This window comes from Notamacropus eugenii, chromosome 1, assembly GCF_028372415.1.
Source record: "Notamacropus eugenii isolate mMacEug1 chromosome 1, mMacEug1.pri_v2, whole genome shotgun sequence".
NCBI lineage: Eukaryota > Metazoa > Chordata > Mammalia > Diprotodontia > Macropodidae > Notamacropus > Notamacropus eugenii.
In genome coordinates this window covers 506,883,684-506,900,009 of record NC_092872.1, presented here as the reverse complement: position 1 = coordinate 506,900,009, position 16,326 = coordinate 506,883,684, and the positions used below count along the sequence as shown (strand labels likewise).

The 16,326-nt window shown below is 38.9% G+C and overlaps 1 protein-coding gene across 1 annotated transcript in view; it reads left to right on the top strand.

Moving 5' to 3' along the window:
* VAPB (VAMP associated protein B and C) overlaps positions 1-16,326 on the top strand; it is a 64,609-nt gene that overhangs the window by 19,713 nt on the left and 28,570 nt on the right. The window contains exon 2 of the mRNA XM_072633444.1: positions 10,926-11,078. Coding sequence (XP_072489545.1) covers positions 10,926-11,078 — 153 coding nt within the window. The remainder of the gene's footprint in view (positions 1-10,925; positions 11,079-16,326) is intronic.

Genomic DNA, 16,326 nt, shown 5'->3' with positions numbered 1-16,326 from the left:
CTTTGCTCACCAGAGGAAGGATGTTATAATAGAAAGAATGTTGGACTTGGGTCAGAAGGCCTGAGTTTGGATCTTAACAATGACACCACTACTTAGTTCTGAGCCTCAGTTTCCTTATTTGTAAAATATCGATCAGTAAACATTTATTAAGTTCTTATTCTGTGCCTAGTACTGTGCTAAACACTAGGGATCCAAAAAGCATCTAAAGATAGCCCCTGCTCTCAAAGAACCCACAATCTAAAGGGAAAGAGGCAACAAGCCAACAACTCTGTCCAAACAAGCTATCTGCAGGATAAGTAGGAAATAATTCACAAAAGAAAGAGGGGTTGGAAAAGGCTTCCTATAAAAGAAGGGATTTTAGTTGGGAGTTGAAGGAAGATAGGGAAGCCATGAGACGGAGGTGTGGAAGGAGAGTGTTCCAGGCATGGGGGACAGCTGAGAGATGGAATACCTTAGTCATGGAACAGCCAGGAAGCCAGTGTCACTGAATTGAAGAGTATGTGGTAGGGTATACTAAGACAACTGAAAAGGGACAAAGGAACTTGGTTGTGAAGGGCTTTGAAAACCAAATGGAGGATTTTGTACTTGATCCTAGAAGTGATAGGGAGCTACTGTATATTATTGATGGGGATGGATGAATGGGAATGGTTGGACCTTTAGTTTAGGAAAATCACTTTGATGGCTGAATGGAGGATGGGTTGGGCAACAGGCTACTACAGTAGTCCAGGAGTGGGGAGATGAGGGGCAGTGGGGAGGAGAAATGATACAAATGGTACTACATTTGTATGTGTATGCATGTATGTGTATGTGTGAGATGTACTCCATCTCAGAAGAGACATTGTTAAGAAGATACTATTTAAATGTCAGAGTTATGATCTATATTTTAAATAAGATTCATATGATCTTCCTTTTTTGAGAAGCATTAGGCCATAGAAGATAGAAAGCTCCCCTCCTACCTGTGTTGAAGTCCAGTTTCCAACACATGCTTGTTGTGTGACTTAGGAGTTAACCTTTCATCGTCCTTTGTTAGTATGATAAGATTAGTTGCAGAAAAGATAACAGATCTGCCTTGATAGAGGGAGTTTCTGACCTGGAGCTGGTTGTTGTCCTTTGTTTTTTGAAAAGGACCAAAATGACATCACCATGATAAAGTAAAGTTTCAGTGTGTCCAGCTGTGACTGATCAGACCAATATGAGCTTGGAATGCTGTACCACAGGTTGGGCACACATAGTCCACAAGAATATTTTGGGTGGATACTCCAAATTTGCACATCCTATGTCTACTTTGTGCTGTCTCAATTCTGCTTTGCTCATAGAGCACAGCACCCTTCCTGATTTGGGCACACCATGCTGAGTGGTCCTGTGCCAGTGTCTCCCATGTTGCACAGTCAGATCCAGAGTTTTTGAGAGAGACCTTGAGAGTGTCCTTGAATCACTTTTTCTGACCACCATGTGATCGCCTGCTCCATGTGAGTTCCCCATAAAATAATCTTTTTGACAAGTGTATATTTTGCGTTCAAACAATATGGCCAGCTCATCAGAGTTGCACTATTTGAAGCATAGTTTGAATGCTTGGCAGTTCAGCTCAAGCAAGGACTTCAGTATCTGGTTCCTTATCCTGCCAGGTGATCCTCAGAATCTTCTTAAAACAGTTCAAATGGAAGCCATTCAATTTTCTGACATGGCGCTGGTATACCGTCCATGTTTCACAGGCACACAACAATGAGGTCAGCACAACAGCTCTGTAGACCTTCAGTTTGGTAGTCAATCTTCTCTTCCTCTTCTCTCCCAAACTTTTCTGCAAAGCCTCCTAAACACTGAGCTAGCTCTAGCAGTGCATGCATCAATCTCATTGTCAATGTGTACATCCCTGGAAAGTACACTGCCAAGGTAAGTGAACTTATCCACAGCATTCAAAACTTCTCCATTTGTTGTAACCCATGGTTCCACATGTGGATGGTGTGGTGGTGGCTGGTGTAGCACCTGTGTTTTTTTGGTGTTAATTATTAGGCCAAAATTAGCACAGGCAGCAGAGAACTGATCCATACTTTGTTGTGTCTCAGCTTTGGAGGCTGCGTTGAAAGCACAATCATCTGCAAACAGAAAATCATGCACCAACACTGCCTCCACTTTGGTCTTGTCTTGTAGCCTTTTCAAATTGAAGAACTTACCATCAGAACGGTAGCCACTACACCCATGATACCACAAATCTTGCCTCCAAAAGAAAATATTTTCATCTAAACTAGTTTAAAGGAGATGTTCTCCTGCTATCCCTATCTATCCCTCACCACTCCCACTCCCCCAAACGTTCCAAAAAAAAGGAACCTTGCACTTTGAAATTAAATGATCTTTTTGTTTTCAGGGGAAGGAAGGAGAGGACAAGCATTTATTAAGTGCCTGCTGTGTGCTACTCACTGTATTAAGTGCTTTACAAACAATTCATTTGATCCTCTGAGTTTGGTGCTGTTATTTATCCCCGTTTTACATAACTTTTAAGTGACTTGCCCAGGGTCACACAGCTAGGAAGTATCCATAGATGGATTTGAATTCAGGCCCATCTCTCTATCCACTGTGCCACCTACCTGCTTTGAGTCTCCCCTAGCTTCATTGTACTCATCTGAAAAAAGGAGATATTTTCTCTACTTGCCCTATGGGATTGTTTTGAGGAATAATTGAAATAAAAGAATTACTTAATTTCATATACACAGAATTTCAGGAAGGAATGTAAGTAGACATCTAGGCCAACTGATCCCTGGAAAAGAATTCCTTCTGTACTGAACAAGTGTCATCCAGCCACTGCTTGAAACCATCTAAAGAAGGAAGCTACTACCATAGCTGTTTCATGCGTGGGTACATCATGAGGGTCATAAAATGAACATAATTCATATAGCTAAAAAGAAATGAAAACTCAGAGGGGTTACACAAGGCTTTTCTTATTCTTGTTTTCTTGTCTTCATTTCATGCCTCAGGTGATGTCCATGCAGAAGTTGAGAAATTTAACTTTACCATTAATATGCCTTCTTGGAAAATATGGTTATATTTTTCTAATTATCCCTTTATTTTAAAAGAAAAAAATTTTTCTCATCTAACTTTTGAATTTGTTTCCCTTGGTGAAATGAAAATAAATACTTGATAAGTTGTATTTTAGCATATAGAAGTATAGAATCTGAATTAGACAAAATCTCTGAGGCCACAGTCAATTCATTTAGTATGGGCTGAAGTGAAGCTAGTCCAACCATGGCGGAAGCATGAATTTTCTTCACTCCCTTACCTCAAAAATGATGAGCCTATCCTTGAATTTTTAAGTACTTGCATCTTTCCCCCTCTCCTCTACTTCTCCCATTTCATTGTTAGACTATGCTCTTAGGAAGTCTTCCTTTGTTTTACTGCTTTAATATTCTAGTGACTTTGATTTCCTCCACCCGGGGTTGTTTCTTCTGACTCAGCACCCATCCTGACTATCTTGTGCGACCCGTTGTCCATGCCTTCTCATAAATGTGCCAGAGGGAATCCACCCAATGTGCTTTCCTCAGATTCTCTTGACATTACAGAGCATGCCAGTTAGCCATCACTCTCATCTATGACTAATGCATCTCCATTTTCAATCATACACTTCTTTGGTAAACTTTACACAGTTATCTCCCACATCATTCCTTAATGTGTCTCAGTCTTTTCATGCCCACTGTGTACCTTCTGTTGCCCTTTGGGTGAAATCTCACTCCCTGCAATATCTACCTATTTATTTCTTCCCTTTGAGGCCAAAGAACATGTTTCATCTTTCTTCCATGTTTGGAATATTTTGATCAGGCAGTCAGCATTTATTAAATGACTGCCACATGCCAGGTACTGTAGGAATACAGATAAAAAAAATTAAATGGTCCCTGTCCTCAAGGAGCTTATATTCTACCAACAGCAATTATATTTTAGAGAGTTGGCTTATATAGCCAGTTTCTGTCAGGTAGGACTTGACCTGACTAGGTCTCATTGACTCTGAGACCCAGCTGTGTTCACTACATGAGACTTTTTTAAGTTGCAGCTGGCTGCCAGTCTGTATCGGTAGAAGGTGTTATCTCATAGAAGTTCCACATATGAAATTATAACTCCAGGCCAAAAGACATATTTGAGACAAAAGATAGCATAGTATAGTCAAAAAGAATGCTAAAATTTGGGAGAAAATCTAAGACTTAACGGAAGTGATTGTAGAAAACTGAAAACAAATTAAAAAAAAAAAGAATGCTGAACTTTGAAGTCAAGAGGTGAGAGTTCAGAGCCTAAGAACTTTAACCAGTTATGTAACCTTTGGTACATTACAGAAGTGATTATATTTGTACAGACTGCTTCACAGGGTGGTTGTAAAGAAAGCAAACCATAAGACAATCAACAAATACAAGTTGTTGCTATGTAAAAATGTGTTGTTTTTTTTTTTTTGTCTAAATAGTATATTCATGGACATGACAATTCTGTGAAATGCAAGTGGCAGTTCTGAACAGTGTTTTATCAGCTACTATTTTTTTAAGTCAGATCTGTGTATCTTAATTCATTAATAAAGGAGGAGGAGGTAAAATGACAGATTTGCTCTCACATTGTTGTAAGAAAGTGATGGATTTGGAGTCAGTGAATGTGGGTTCATATCCTGGGTCTGTACCCAAGACCTTGGGCAAGGTTTTTAATCTCGGTGTGGACCTCAGTTTTCCCCTATGTAAAATGAAGGTGCTGGTCTCTTTCAGCTCTAAATTTATGGTACTAAGATTACTCTTCCAGTACAAGGAGTTTTCCAGTGAATTTCCTGTTGCTCAAAGTCTCTTTCATCTCTAGTTTTATGATTTTGTGATTTTGGAAAAACTTATGTGGGTAAATAGCTAGTTTTGTTTGGGCAGTTCTTTTTTAACATAAAAACCTTGACCCTAATCCTTTAGATATTTATTATTACTAATGATGATAGCATATACTTCTTTGCCTCACTCAAGGCAGAATTTTACGAATAAAAACTAGATCTGGTCCTCAAAAAATCAGTGATTATTTAGTAGTTCCTTTCAAGTGTTGGAAGGAAGAACTGGATGTCCCATTCAGTAATTACGCAAATTTTGGAGTACATGCTGAGTTCTGGGGATATAAAGAAAGGCAAAAACATGGTTCAAAGGACTCATGTGCAAGTAACTGTTCATAACAAGATGTATGAGTTGAAAATGGAAAGCTACCTCAAAGAGAAGACAATAGGAAGGGGAGAGGCTGGGAAAGTTTTCCTGCAGACAGCAGGATTTGAGTGAGTTTTGAAGTAAACCAGCAATTGGAAGAGATCATTCCAGGCGAGGAAAGGCAGCCGTTGCAAAAGCGCAGAGATAGAATGATCTGTAAGGAACATCATTCTGGCCAGTGTCACTGAATCACAGAATTATAGAGAGAAGTAAAGTTTGTGAAGTCTGAAAAGATAGGGTGGAGCCAGATTTATTTCCTTCCTTCCTTTTTTTTTCAGTCTTGTACAGAATTACTAATACAGAAAAGTTTTACGTGATTGCATATATAAAACCTATATTAGATTGCTTACCATCTCAGGGAGGGGAGAGGTGAGGGAAGGAGGGTCCCCCCAGCTCCAGATCTAGCACTTTATCTAAACACTGTGCCACCAAGTCACCTCCTGAAAGACAAAAATCCCCTGCCCTGAAGAAATTTACCTTACAATTGAATATAGTCACTCAGTCAGGTAGTATTTATTAATCACTTGCCATGTTGGACACTTTCAGAAGTGGTAGGGATACAAAAAAGGGTAAAAAACAGCCCTTGCTCTCAAGGAACTCACATACAAACAACTCTGTGCAGACAAGATAAATCAAGATAAATGCAGCATGAATTGGTTGTAGTTTCAGAGGGAAGGCACCCAGAGAAGGAGGACCAGGAACCGCTTCTTATAAAAGGGGCAACCTGAAAGAAGCCTAGGAAACCAGAAGGCAGAGATGAGGTGTAGATAGATACTTATAAAATCTTGATTTCTCTCCATGTGTTTTAGGAGAAAAAATGAATAACTTGGAACAAAGACTTTTAAATGGGTTTTACTTTTTTCTTTTGCTGGGGGAAAAAAAATAATAGGGCAGCAAAGTGGTGCACTGGGCTGGGAACCAGAAAGAACTTCCCCTTCCTGAGTTCAAATCCAGCCTCAGACAGGTAGCTATGTTACCTTGGGCAAATCATTTAACCCTGTTCACCTCGATTCCTCATCTGTAAAATGAGCTGGAGAAAGAAATGACAAACCACTCCATTGTCTTTGCCAAGGAAATCTCAAATGAGTTCATGGAGAGTCAGAAACGACAGCACAGCATCAGCCCAAAGACTAATGACAGTTCTCCTCAGTAGTGGTCATGGCAGCTTTTCTAATTTTTTTTTTTATCATTGCACTTTCAGTAGTTATATAAAAAAGCATGTTGTTTTAATGTGTTTGGGATTATTAGAAATTCTGAACATTCAAATCTGAAGCTCTTTGTCTTAAAAGGAAATAGGGGAGATTTAATAAGGTACTAGAGTTTACAAACCCCATGGAGTAAATTCTATAAGGACTATAATCTCAATTTAATCCCACCAGCATTTATTTAAATAGAAGCAACTTGATATAGTGAATAGGGTGCTGGTAGTCCTGAGTTCATATCCTGCTTTACACATGAGATACTATGACCCTGAGCAAGTCGACTTCTGTGCCTCCTTTTGCTCATATAAAAAGGGAAAGGGAGGAGATGAGCTCAGTAGTTTGTAAAGTGTTTTCCAGTTCTGAACCTATAATCCTATGTATATACTATTTGCTGGGCACTGGGCTCCCCTAAACTTGAGGAGCCTACATTCTCCTGGGGAAATAACATGTGGACATCCCAAATTAATCTGATAGGGAATATACAGAGGGCATGTGGAGGAGAGGAGAATGCAGTGATTCCTGGGGGAATCACTTGAACTTACCATTTTACAAATGGCACTTGTTTTAAGTACATCACTAATTCTCTTTGAAAAGATGGTTCCATTAGTCAAATTGGAAAGTCTTTTTCTAGGCAACTTTTTCCTGGTGTCTTTATGACAAAAGTAAATTGCAGGCCTCACACTTCCCAAGTTTGCCACTCCCAGGAAATTGTTAGTTTTGACTGCCTTTCACTCTGGAAAATCTGGGTTGTATTTTGTTTTGTTTTTACCATTGGGTGTGAGAACTTTGTAATTTATTTTTCTCATCTTTGCTGGTATTCTATTTCTTTTCATCCCTGCTTGGTCCTATCCCCATCTAGGTTTGATAGCTCATTTGAATTTTTTCCTTGAGTAAAAATGAAAATATGTGTTGGGATTGCAAGGTTTGGGTTCAAGGTAAAGGGTGAATCATAGTATCTGGAGTTAAAAGGGACCTTAGAAATTATCTAGTGGGACTCACCACATTTTACAGATAAGGAAATTTAGGCTTGGGAGAAGTTCAAGGTAGAAAACCGATAAATCTTGGACCTGAGATTTGAGCCTAGAACCCATAAACTGATACAATAATAAAGGGACAAAATAGATGAAACTCTACCAGGGCAATACCAGAGACTCATTCTCAAATCACCTCTGAGAAAGATAGTCTGAGTATTAAGGGCCACTTCTAGACTTCCAGTACAGTATAATCTTCTCAAGGGCCAGACTGGTTTCATTTTTGTCTTTGTATGCCTAGCACCTAAATCAAATTGCTTGGCACATAGGAGGCATTTAATAAATGCTTGTCAATTGATTTATTTATTTTGTTAAATATTTCCCAGTTATATTTTAATCTGGTTCTGGCTGTACTCAGGAGTTTGGCCTTTGTACTATGTTTTGACACCTGGTGTTAAGGAACTCACTGAGAGGAATCTCCCTCTACCAGTTCGTATAGGCAGATTATTCTCTTAGAATCTTAGAAAATTACACAGGGTCGCACAGCCAATATATGTCTGATGTGGTATTGGAACCCAAGAAGACGCTTGACTCTTTGGTTAGCTGTCTTTCCACTACAATAGAGAATTTACTGGTCCCTCCACCTGGATGTATCTTAGAGAGTAACTTTACCGTCTTCCTCACGTAGCATAACAACTGCACAACTTGAGGGTACCTCTGCTACTGTTGGTTGGGTAAACAGCTTCTCCCTGCCCCAGAGGAGTATCACTCTGAGTATTATTTGTTTTGTCAATGTTGTTTCTGTCTTCTGGTTAACCTTGGCATTAAATTATTGGAGGTGGGGATTGTAAGTAAATCCTTGGTTAATTTTTGAGTAGGAGATATGACATTGGTAATCCAAAAATAGTTTGTATGTGGTTTGGAAATTCACTCCCTCCCCTCCCCTTACATACACACACCTCCTTCCCACCTCTAGAAATTTAAGTTTCTTGTTATGTTTCATTTAAGCTCATATTAATTTGGGTTTATATTCCCTGAATACTCTTGGTGGTCCAGAAATGGCAAAATATAGGGGAGATAGCTGCACTCACTGTATGTAGAGCCAGAGGGATATTAGTTCACATCCCAGCTTTGCAGCTTACAGTAGTACTAAGAACTTTTGGATTTGGAGACAAGGACCTCGATTCAAATCCTAGCTCTTCTCTTTAACCTTTCTCTACATGATAGTGTACATTAAAGGACAACAGTTGGGGAGCAGAAGTGTTGGAAGCTCAACGTTTTAAATTTTTGTCAAGTGCATCTGTGTTTCTCTTTAATGGCAGTTTTAAAAAGAGCTTTGGAAGAACCCAGTGTGGCCTCAGAAGAACTTCATACTGGATTGTCCTTTGTTCACTAACATTATTTCAAGTCTAAGTTATAGCTTCTAATTCTCTTCACAAAGAACCAGATTCTCTTTTTGTAAGGTAAAGGCAATGTGGTCTTGGAGTCATTATGTGGCCCAATGAAATTTTAGTGATCTTGTGCCAACTTCCTCCTTATGTCATAGATGTTTTTGTCCTTTATTTTTTACCATGCCAAGTCATTGGTTTCTTATCTATAAACTTAGGAGACTTAAAATAAATAACCTTTAAGATCCCCATTAGCTCAGAATCTGTGATCTTGCAAACCTTGGGTAAATCACTTAATTATCCTGGATTTTATCATGTCTAAAATAAGGCTGTTGAATGATAGGATCTTTAAGGTACACCTTTTAGCTATGATCTTGTTTGTTGCAGGGAAGGAGAGAGGAAGCTATGTTTACAGCTTTATTTCATATTACTTTATTAATTCTGCAGGCTAGCCAAATCGGCCTACTGGTTCTTAATCCTAACCCTGTGTTCTACCTCCTGCTTTGCAGTATTTAAACAAACCATTATCTCTTGCTTGGAATGTACCTCTGTCCTTCCGGTGCTCAGAATCCTTGTCTTCCTTCAAAGCTGAGCTCAAGTGACACCTTTGAAGCTATCAGCAAGTCTAGATTCTGAGGCAAATCAAGAGCCCCTCCCCTCAAGGAGCTTATGACCTATCCAGGGGAGACAATATGTATTACTTATATAAGCATATATTAAATGACACAAGGCAGTTTTGGAGGGAATCAGCAGCAGCTGTGATGGGGTCAACAAAGGCTTTTATATAGAAGGTGACATTAAGCTGAACCTTAAAGGAAATTAAGGATTTTTTAGGGGAGGTATAGAGGACCTGCATTCCAAGTTTGGGGGACAGCCGGGCAAAGATGGAAGATGGTATTGTATATAAAGAAAAGAAATGTCCTTATTTAAAAAAAAAAAAAAAAAAAAAAAGGAAAATAATCATCTGGACCCTAGCAGAAAGGTAGATTGGAGCCACATTGTGAGAGACTTTAAATGCCAAACAGAGGAGTTCATATTTGATCCTTGAAGAAATGTGGCGCCGTTGCAGTTGTGGAGTTTCATGGTCAGATTTGTATTTTTAGAAAATCACTTTGGCAGCTATGTGGAAAAGAATGGATTTGAGTGAGGAAAGACCTGAGGCAGAAGAAACAACTATAGGCGATGAACCAGAATAGTGACTGTGTGGTTGCAACAAAAGAGGGAGAGAATCAAAAAATGCTATAGAGTGTAGAAGGGAAACTGTTTGGCAACTGATTGCCCTTGTGGGGAAATAAAGAATTACTATAGCTTTTAAGGAGTGGGGAATAATTAAGCCCTACTGTACTCTATTCTGGTTAGACTATATCTGGAGTACAGTATTCAGTTTAGGGTGCCATGTTTTAGGAAGGAGGAGGTCAACCAGGATGATGGACCATGAGCTCATGCCATATGAAAATCAGTTTGAAAGAACTGTAGTTTGAAAGAACTGTAGGTTTTCATCCTAGAGAGAAGAAGACTTAAAAATTATAACTGGTCTTCAAAGGTCCTCAAAGATCAAACTTGTTCTTCTTGGCCTTTAATGGTAGAACAAGGAACAGTGAATAGAAGTTGCATGGAGGCAAATTTTAGTTTAAAGAAAAGTAATCAGATCTGTCCAGAAGTAGAATGGACTTCATTTGGAGGTGTCCCTTTCCTCATGTATTGGTTAAACGACATACCTACATAGGTCCCTCCCAACTCTGAAATTCTGGAATGTGAACTGGATAGTCCATTAAATTAACATAATGTTCAGTATTATCAACAACATTGAAGACATTGAGTGCTTACTTACTGTACCCTTTTAGTCTCCTTGAGTTACAAGGCACAGTCCTTTCCCCAAGGAAACTCATCTAGTTAGAAATGAGTGGCTAAAAGCTGTTTGAACTAAGCCTTCCTTATAATTATCATGGTGTACTTCTCCCTCAAATTATCATGGTATACTTCTCCCTCTTTATTCTCTTTCCCCCATCCCTCCTCTAGGCAAAAGTTCATATAGGTGATAGAGAATGTTATCCCTTTATCCAGAAAAACACAGAAGTTATAATTGAACTGTGAAGGAATATGGTCTGAGGTTTATCTTAGCTCTCTACATTCTCTCTCCATCTTTTTTTTTGTTGTTGCTGTTCGCAGGTCCCTTCACAGATGTTGTCACCACCAACCTGAAGCTTGGCAACCCTTCTGACCGAAATGTATGTTTCAAAGTGAAGACTACTGCACCCCGCCGGTATTGTGTGAGACCCAATAGTGGAATTATTGATGCAGGAACATCAATTAATGTGTCTGGTAAGTGTCAAAACACAGGTGACTAACTGGGCATTTCATGGATGACCTCTTGAAACTTAAAAATTCTCTTCTTTTTTTCCCCTACTATTTTGGTTCCCCTTTCTCACCTCCCCATCTCTCCATCCCCATCCACCCCACCCCACCCCCCAAAAGGAAAGAAGTTTATAGCAGTGTGAGAAGAATTGAACAAGAATAGTTAAAATTTAGGAGCATGGATTTAGATTTAAAAGGGACCTTAGAGGAAATTCAACATCCACATTTCAGAGACCCCATGGTATAATGGAAAGAACACTCTGTTTGGAGTCCAAGGGCCTGTGTTTATATAACCTTGGGCAAATGATTTCCACTTTGTGTGCCTCACTTTTCCCCTATACGGAATTGCAGGACTGGATTAGAGAGTTTCTGAAGACTCTTTCCACTCTAAATCTAAAATCTTCTTTTAGCTTTTACTTTTACATTTTAAAGACCTTTTTAATGTTTACAACCTTCATTTCTTAATGGTTGGAGCAAACTTAAAATGGAAAACAAAGAGTTCACTTCAGGATAGGTTCAGTTTACAATCCTTCAAAAAGTAACATGCTTTTTGGCTGTAAATAAGAGTCTAAATAAATGTGATGATTTTGCTTTGTAGAAAAAGGTTAAATGAAAATATTTTCTTGTCCAAGTGAAATTATTTCTGAAAGTAATTCTTATGTAATAATTGTATTTGCAAGCTAAGGAAGGAGAAAGTGGTTGGGAGTTGGACTATATTCAAGTCTGGTCATTTGAAGTGTTTCTGAAGATCTTATTTTTTCCCTATCATGAAATGCTGGTCTTCTGTGAAAAGTCAATCTTGTGAAGATATTATATCCAAATTTTGAGTGGTATTTTGAAATTAGGAAGAGCTAGGTGATTGAATTTTTTGACATTTCAGCAATGAATAACTTCATTTCCTCTTAGGATATATTATACGTGCTTCTGTAAGCTTTTAAGAGTGATATAAGATGGTTATTGTCCACATCATTGCTTCTCAAACTAATTTGGTGAAAGAATAGGTAGTAACAGAGCATGGTAGATAGCTAGGTGGCATAGTAAAGTGTTAGACGTGTAGTCTAAAAGACCTGAATTCAAATACTTTATTGGATACTTAATAGCTGTGTGATCCTGGGCAAGTTCTCTTAATTCCTCGTGGCGTCTTCAGTTTCCTCATCTGTAAAATGAGGGCAATCGCACCAATCTCCCAGAGTTGTGGTGGGGATCATGAAATAAATATTAAAGCACTTTGTAAACACCGAAGTACTATATAAATGGTAATTGTTATTATTGTGAATACCCTGAAGCTGGAATTGACAGAACTTTTATGTGTGCTTACATACACACTGATTTGAATGGTCATCGATGCTGATTGTAAAGCAGGGCTTCAGGATAACTGGTAGATAGGAAGGATTTTTTATGTATTGAATTTTAGAGTGATTCAGGGAAACGGACGTAATCTTCTGGCCACTCAAGCTTATAGGTTATACAAGAACAATTAAGCTCAGACCATGCTGGAGAGAAAGGGCTTAATTCATGTCTTTTCCATGAACTTTCATATTATACTTCTATAAGAGTTCTGCTACACCAGTCTCTTCACCTCCACCCATTGCCTCTTATTCCTGATGCCATATCAGGAAAGAAAAGACTATGCACTGCCTCCTCTTACTTTATTTGCACTCTAGCCCTCACCCTGTGTCTTGCCTTGCCAGACCTCTTCCTTCCATTTTTCAGTCTCAGGAAAGAGAGCCTTCCTTCTTCGTCTGTACCCAGACAACTATTGCTTTTAAGTTTTTTCAAGGAACTTATATCAACTGAGATGCCAGGATTCGGTGTAGTATCTTTTAGGAAACAGTGGTGGAATGTTCTCTGTGTAGTGGAAGGATGACCAGATGTGGAGTTAGAAAACCTGGGTTCAAATCCCAGCTGTCATTTACTAAGTGTATAACTTTGGCTAAGTCACTTTATCTCTTTGGGTCTCAGTTTCTTCATCTCTAAAATGAGGGAGCTATAAAGGATGATTTGTAAGATTCATTTAGAGCAGCTAGGTGGTGAATGGAAAGAGCATTGCACCTGTAGGCAAAAAGACTAGAGTTCAAATCTGATCTCAGACTCTTAGGCAAATCACTTAATCCCCACCTGCACAAAACTGGAGAAGGAAATGGCGGACCACTTAGATATCTTTGCCAAGAAAACACCATGGGAGGCTTCTGGTACCAAGGTAGCAGAATGAGGAAGGAATCCTCCGAAGTCCTCCTAAACTCCCTTCCAGACAACTAGAAAACTGCCTCAGAATTGATCTAGGAGTGGGGAAGCAGCTTACCAGTCCTGCAGAAAAGTTCTGTCTCACTGGGATGGGAAGGGAATGGGGTCTAAGAGCAGAAGCAGCAGCCAGCCTTGAAATGGAGGGCCTGAAGCAAGGCTCCAACCCTTGGAGAATCCATCAGCAGGCGTCCCCACCCCACCACCACAAGTCAGTAGACCCTTATCCAAGTGAGCAGTCTGTGCAGCACACTGGCCCTTTCCCCTCCACTGCATCCAGGGCCATCTACAGTTGTGCTGATCTATATCTGGCTACTGTACCTAGATGGCTTCAGAGGAGAAAGTGAAGCTGGTGACTTTGCACAGCCCTCCTTCACTTTAAATCCAGTTCACTTGCATGTTATGGCATCACCTCCCTAATGTTATCGTCCTCTTTGAGAGTGAACATCAACCCACTGACCCCTAGCACAAGTCACCAGGGAGGGGGAAGTCTTGATCCCATTGCTGACCAGTAGTGAAGCCCCATCCTGGGGCTGGTCAATAGTGAGACCCCACCCCTGGGACCTACCAGCAAAGAGAACCTTATTTCCATAGTCACCCAATTGCAGAGGTCCACCCCTGGGGCAGAACAGCAACAAGATCCCCCTCCAGGGCCAGCCACCAGAAAAACTTTGTTACCATAGCAAGGCCCCCCATACCCAGAGGAGGTCAATGAGGAGATCACTGTCCCCAATACAAGCCAGAAGGAAAGCCAGAGAAAGCAAGCAGCTAAGTCCTGAAGCCTAGTGAAAGCCAACAATAAGACCCAGAGGCCCAGCATAAAATGACTGGGACAGTGTAAAACCAGAGGCCAACTCTCACATAAAAAACCACAAAGTCACTAAGAAAGGCAGGAAAAAATGAGCAAAAAAAAAAAAGCTAGACTACAGAACATTACTGTGGTGAAACAGAGGATCAAGGCATGAACTTAGAAGAGGACTGTAGTATCAAAATGACTGCGTGAAGCCTCAAAGGAAAATGTAATTTAGTTTCAAGCACAAAAAGAATTCCTGGAAAAAGCTTTAAAAGGATTTTACAAAGCAAATTAGAGAAGTAGAAAAAAAAATTGGAAAAAAGAGAGTAATGCAGGAGAATCATGAAAAAAGAGTCAAGAGCATGGGAAAAGACAGACAAAAATTTAACAAGGAAAATAACTTCCTAAAAAATAGAATTGGCAAATTGGAAAAGAAAATACAAAAGCTCACTGAAGAAAATAATTCACTAAAAGTTTGAATTGAACAAGTAAGAAATAATGACTCTCTGAAACATCAAGATACCATGAAACAAAATCAAAAAAGTAGAAAATAAAAGAAATGTGGAATTTCTCATTTGAAAAACAACTGACCTAGAAAATAGATCCAGGAGTGGCAGTATAAGAATTATTGAACTATCTGAAAGCAATATCTGAACAGTATCTTTCAAGAAATTATCAAAGAAAACTGCCCTGATATATTAGAAACAGAGGACAAAATAGAAATTGAAAGAATCCATTGATCACTGCCTGAAAGAGATCCCAAAATGACAACTCCCAGGAACCTCACAGCCGAATTCCAGAGCTCACAAATCAAGGAGAAAGTATTACAAGCAGCCAAAAAGTAACAATTCAGATATCGTGGAGCTGCAGTTAGGATTGCACAGGATTTGACAGCTCCCACATTAAAGAACCAGAGGAGTTGGAATATGATAATATCGGAAGGCAGGGAAGTTAGGATTGCAACCAAGAATCACCCAACAAAATTGACCATAATATTTCAGGAGAAAAAAAGTAGATATTCAATGAAATAAAGGACTTTCAAGCATTTACAATTAAAAGACTAGAGTTGAATAAAAAATTTGACCTCCAAATACAAGATTCAAAGAAAATATAAAAAGGTAAAAAAGAAACAAGAAAGAGAAAATATAAATTCAGTAAGGTTAAATAAACTTTATATTTCTGTATGGAAAAGATTATAACTCTTAACTTTATTACTATAAGAGCAATTAGAAGGAATATATGTAGACAGAAGGTTTGGAATAAGGTGACTTTGATGGGATGATTCCCAGAGAAACAAAATAGAGAGGTGAGAAAGAAAATTGCACAGAAAAGAAAAAAAGGAAGGGGGAGATTGAATGGGGTGAATTATCCCACATAAAAAAGGTATGAAAGAGCTGTTATGATTGAGGGGAAGATGGGAGTTAGGAGATGGTGGTCCATGCTTAAACCTTATTCTCATCAAAATTGGCTCAAAGATGTAATAACACATGTTCAGTTGGATGTAGAAATCTATCTAACCCTATAGGGATGTAAAAAGGGACAGGGATAATAGAAGGGGGAGAGGGGACTGATAAAAGGGAGGGTAGATTGAGGAAGGTGGTAATCAGAAATAAAATACTTACCTGAGGAGGGAATGGGTGGGGTGGAAGAGAGAGGGAATAAACAAACGAAAAATAGCATGGAGGGAAATACAAAGTTATCTCAGCTATAAATGTGAATGGGATTAACTCATCCACAGAAGCAGATAGCAGAATAAATTAAAAAGCAGAATCTGACAATACATTTATAAGAAACTCATTTGATTAAGGGTAAAGGTAAGAGAGTAGAGGAGAATTTATTATGTTTCAACTGAAGCAAAGAAAGCAGTGGTAGCAGTCGTCTCATACAAAGCAAAAGCACAAATAGATCTAATTAAGAGATAAAGAAGGAAACCATATCTTACTTGAAAGGTACCAGACAATGAAGTCATATCAGTAATAAACATATGCACCAAATCATATAGCATCTAAAATTTTGAAGAAGTTGAATGAGTTAAAGGAGGAAACAGGTAATAAAAATAAACTAATGAAGGTCCTCAACTTTACTCTTTCAGAACTAGGTGAATCTAACCAAAAAAAAAAACAAGAAAAAAGTTAAGGAGGTGAATAAAATTCTGGAAAAGTTAGATATGATAGATCTTTG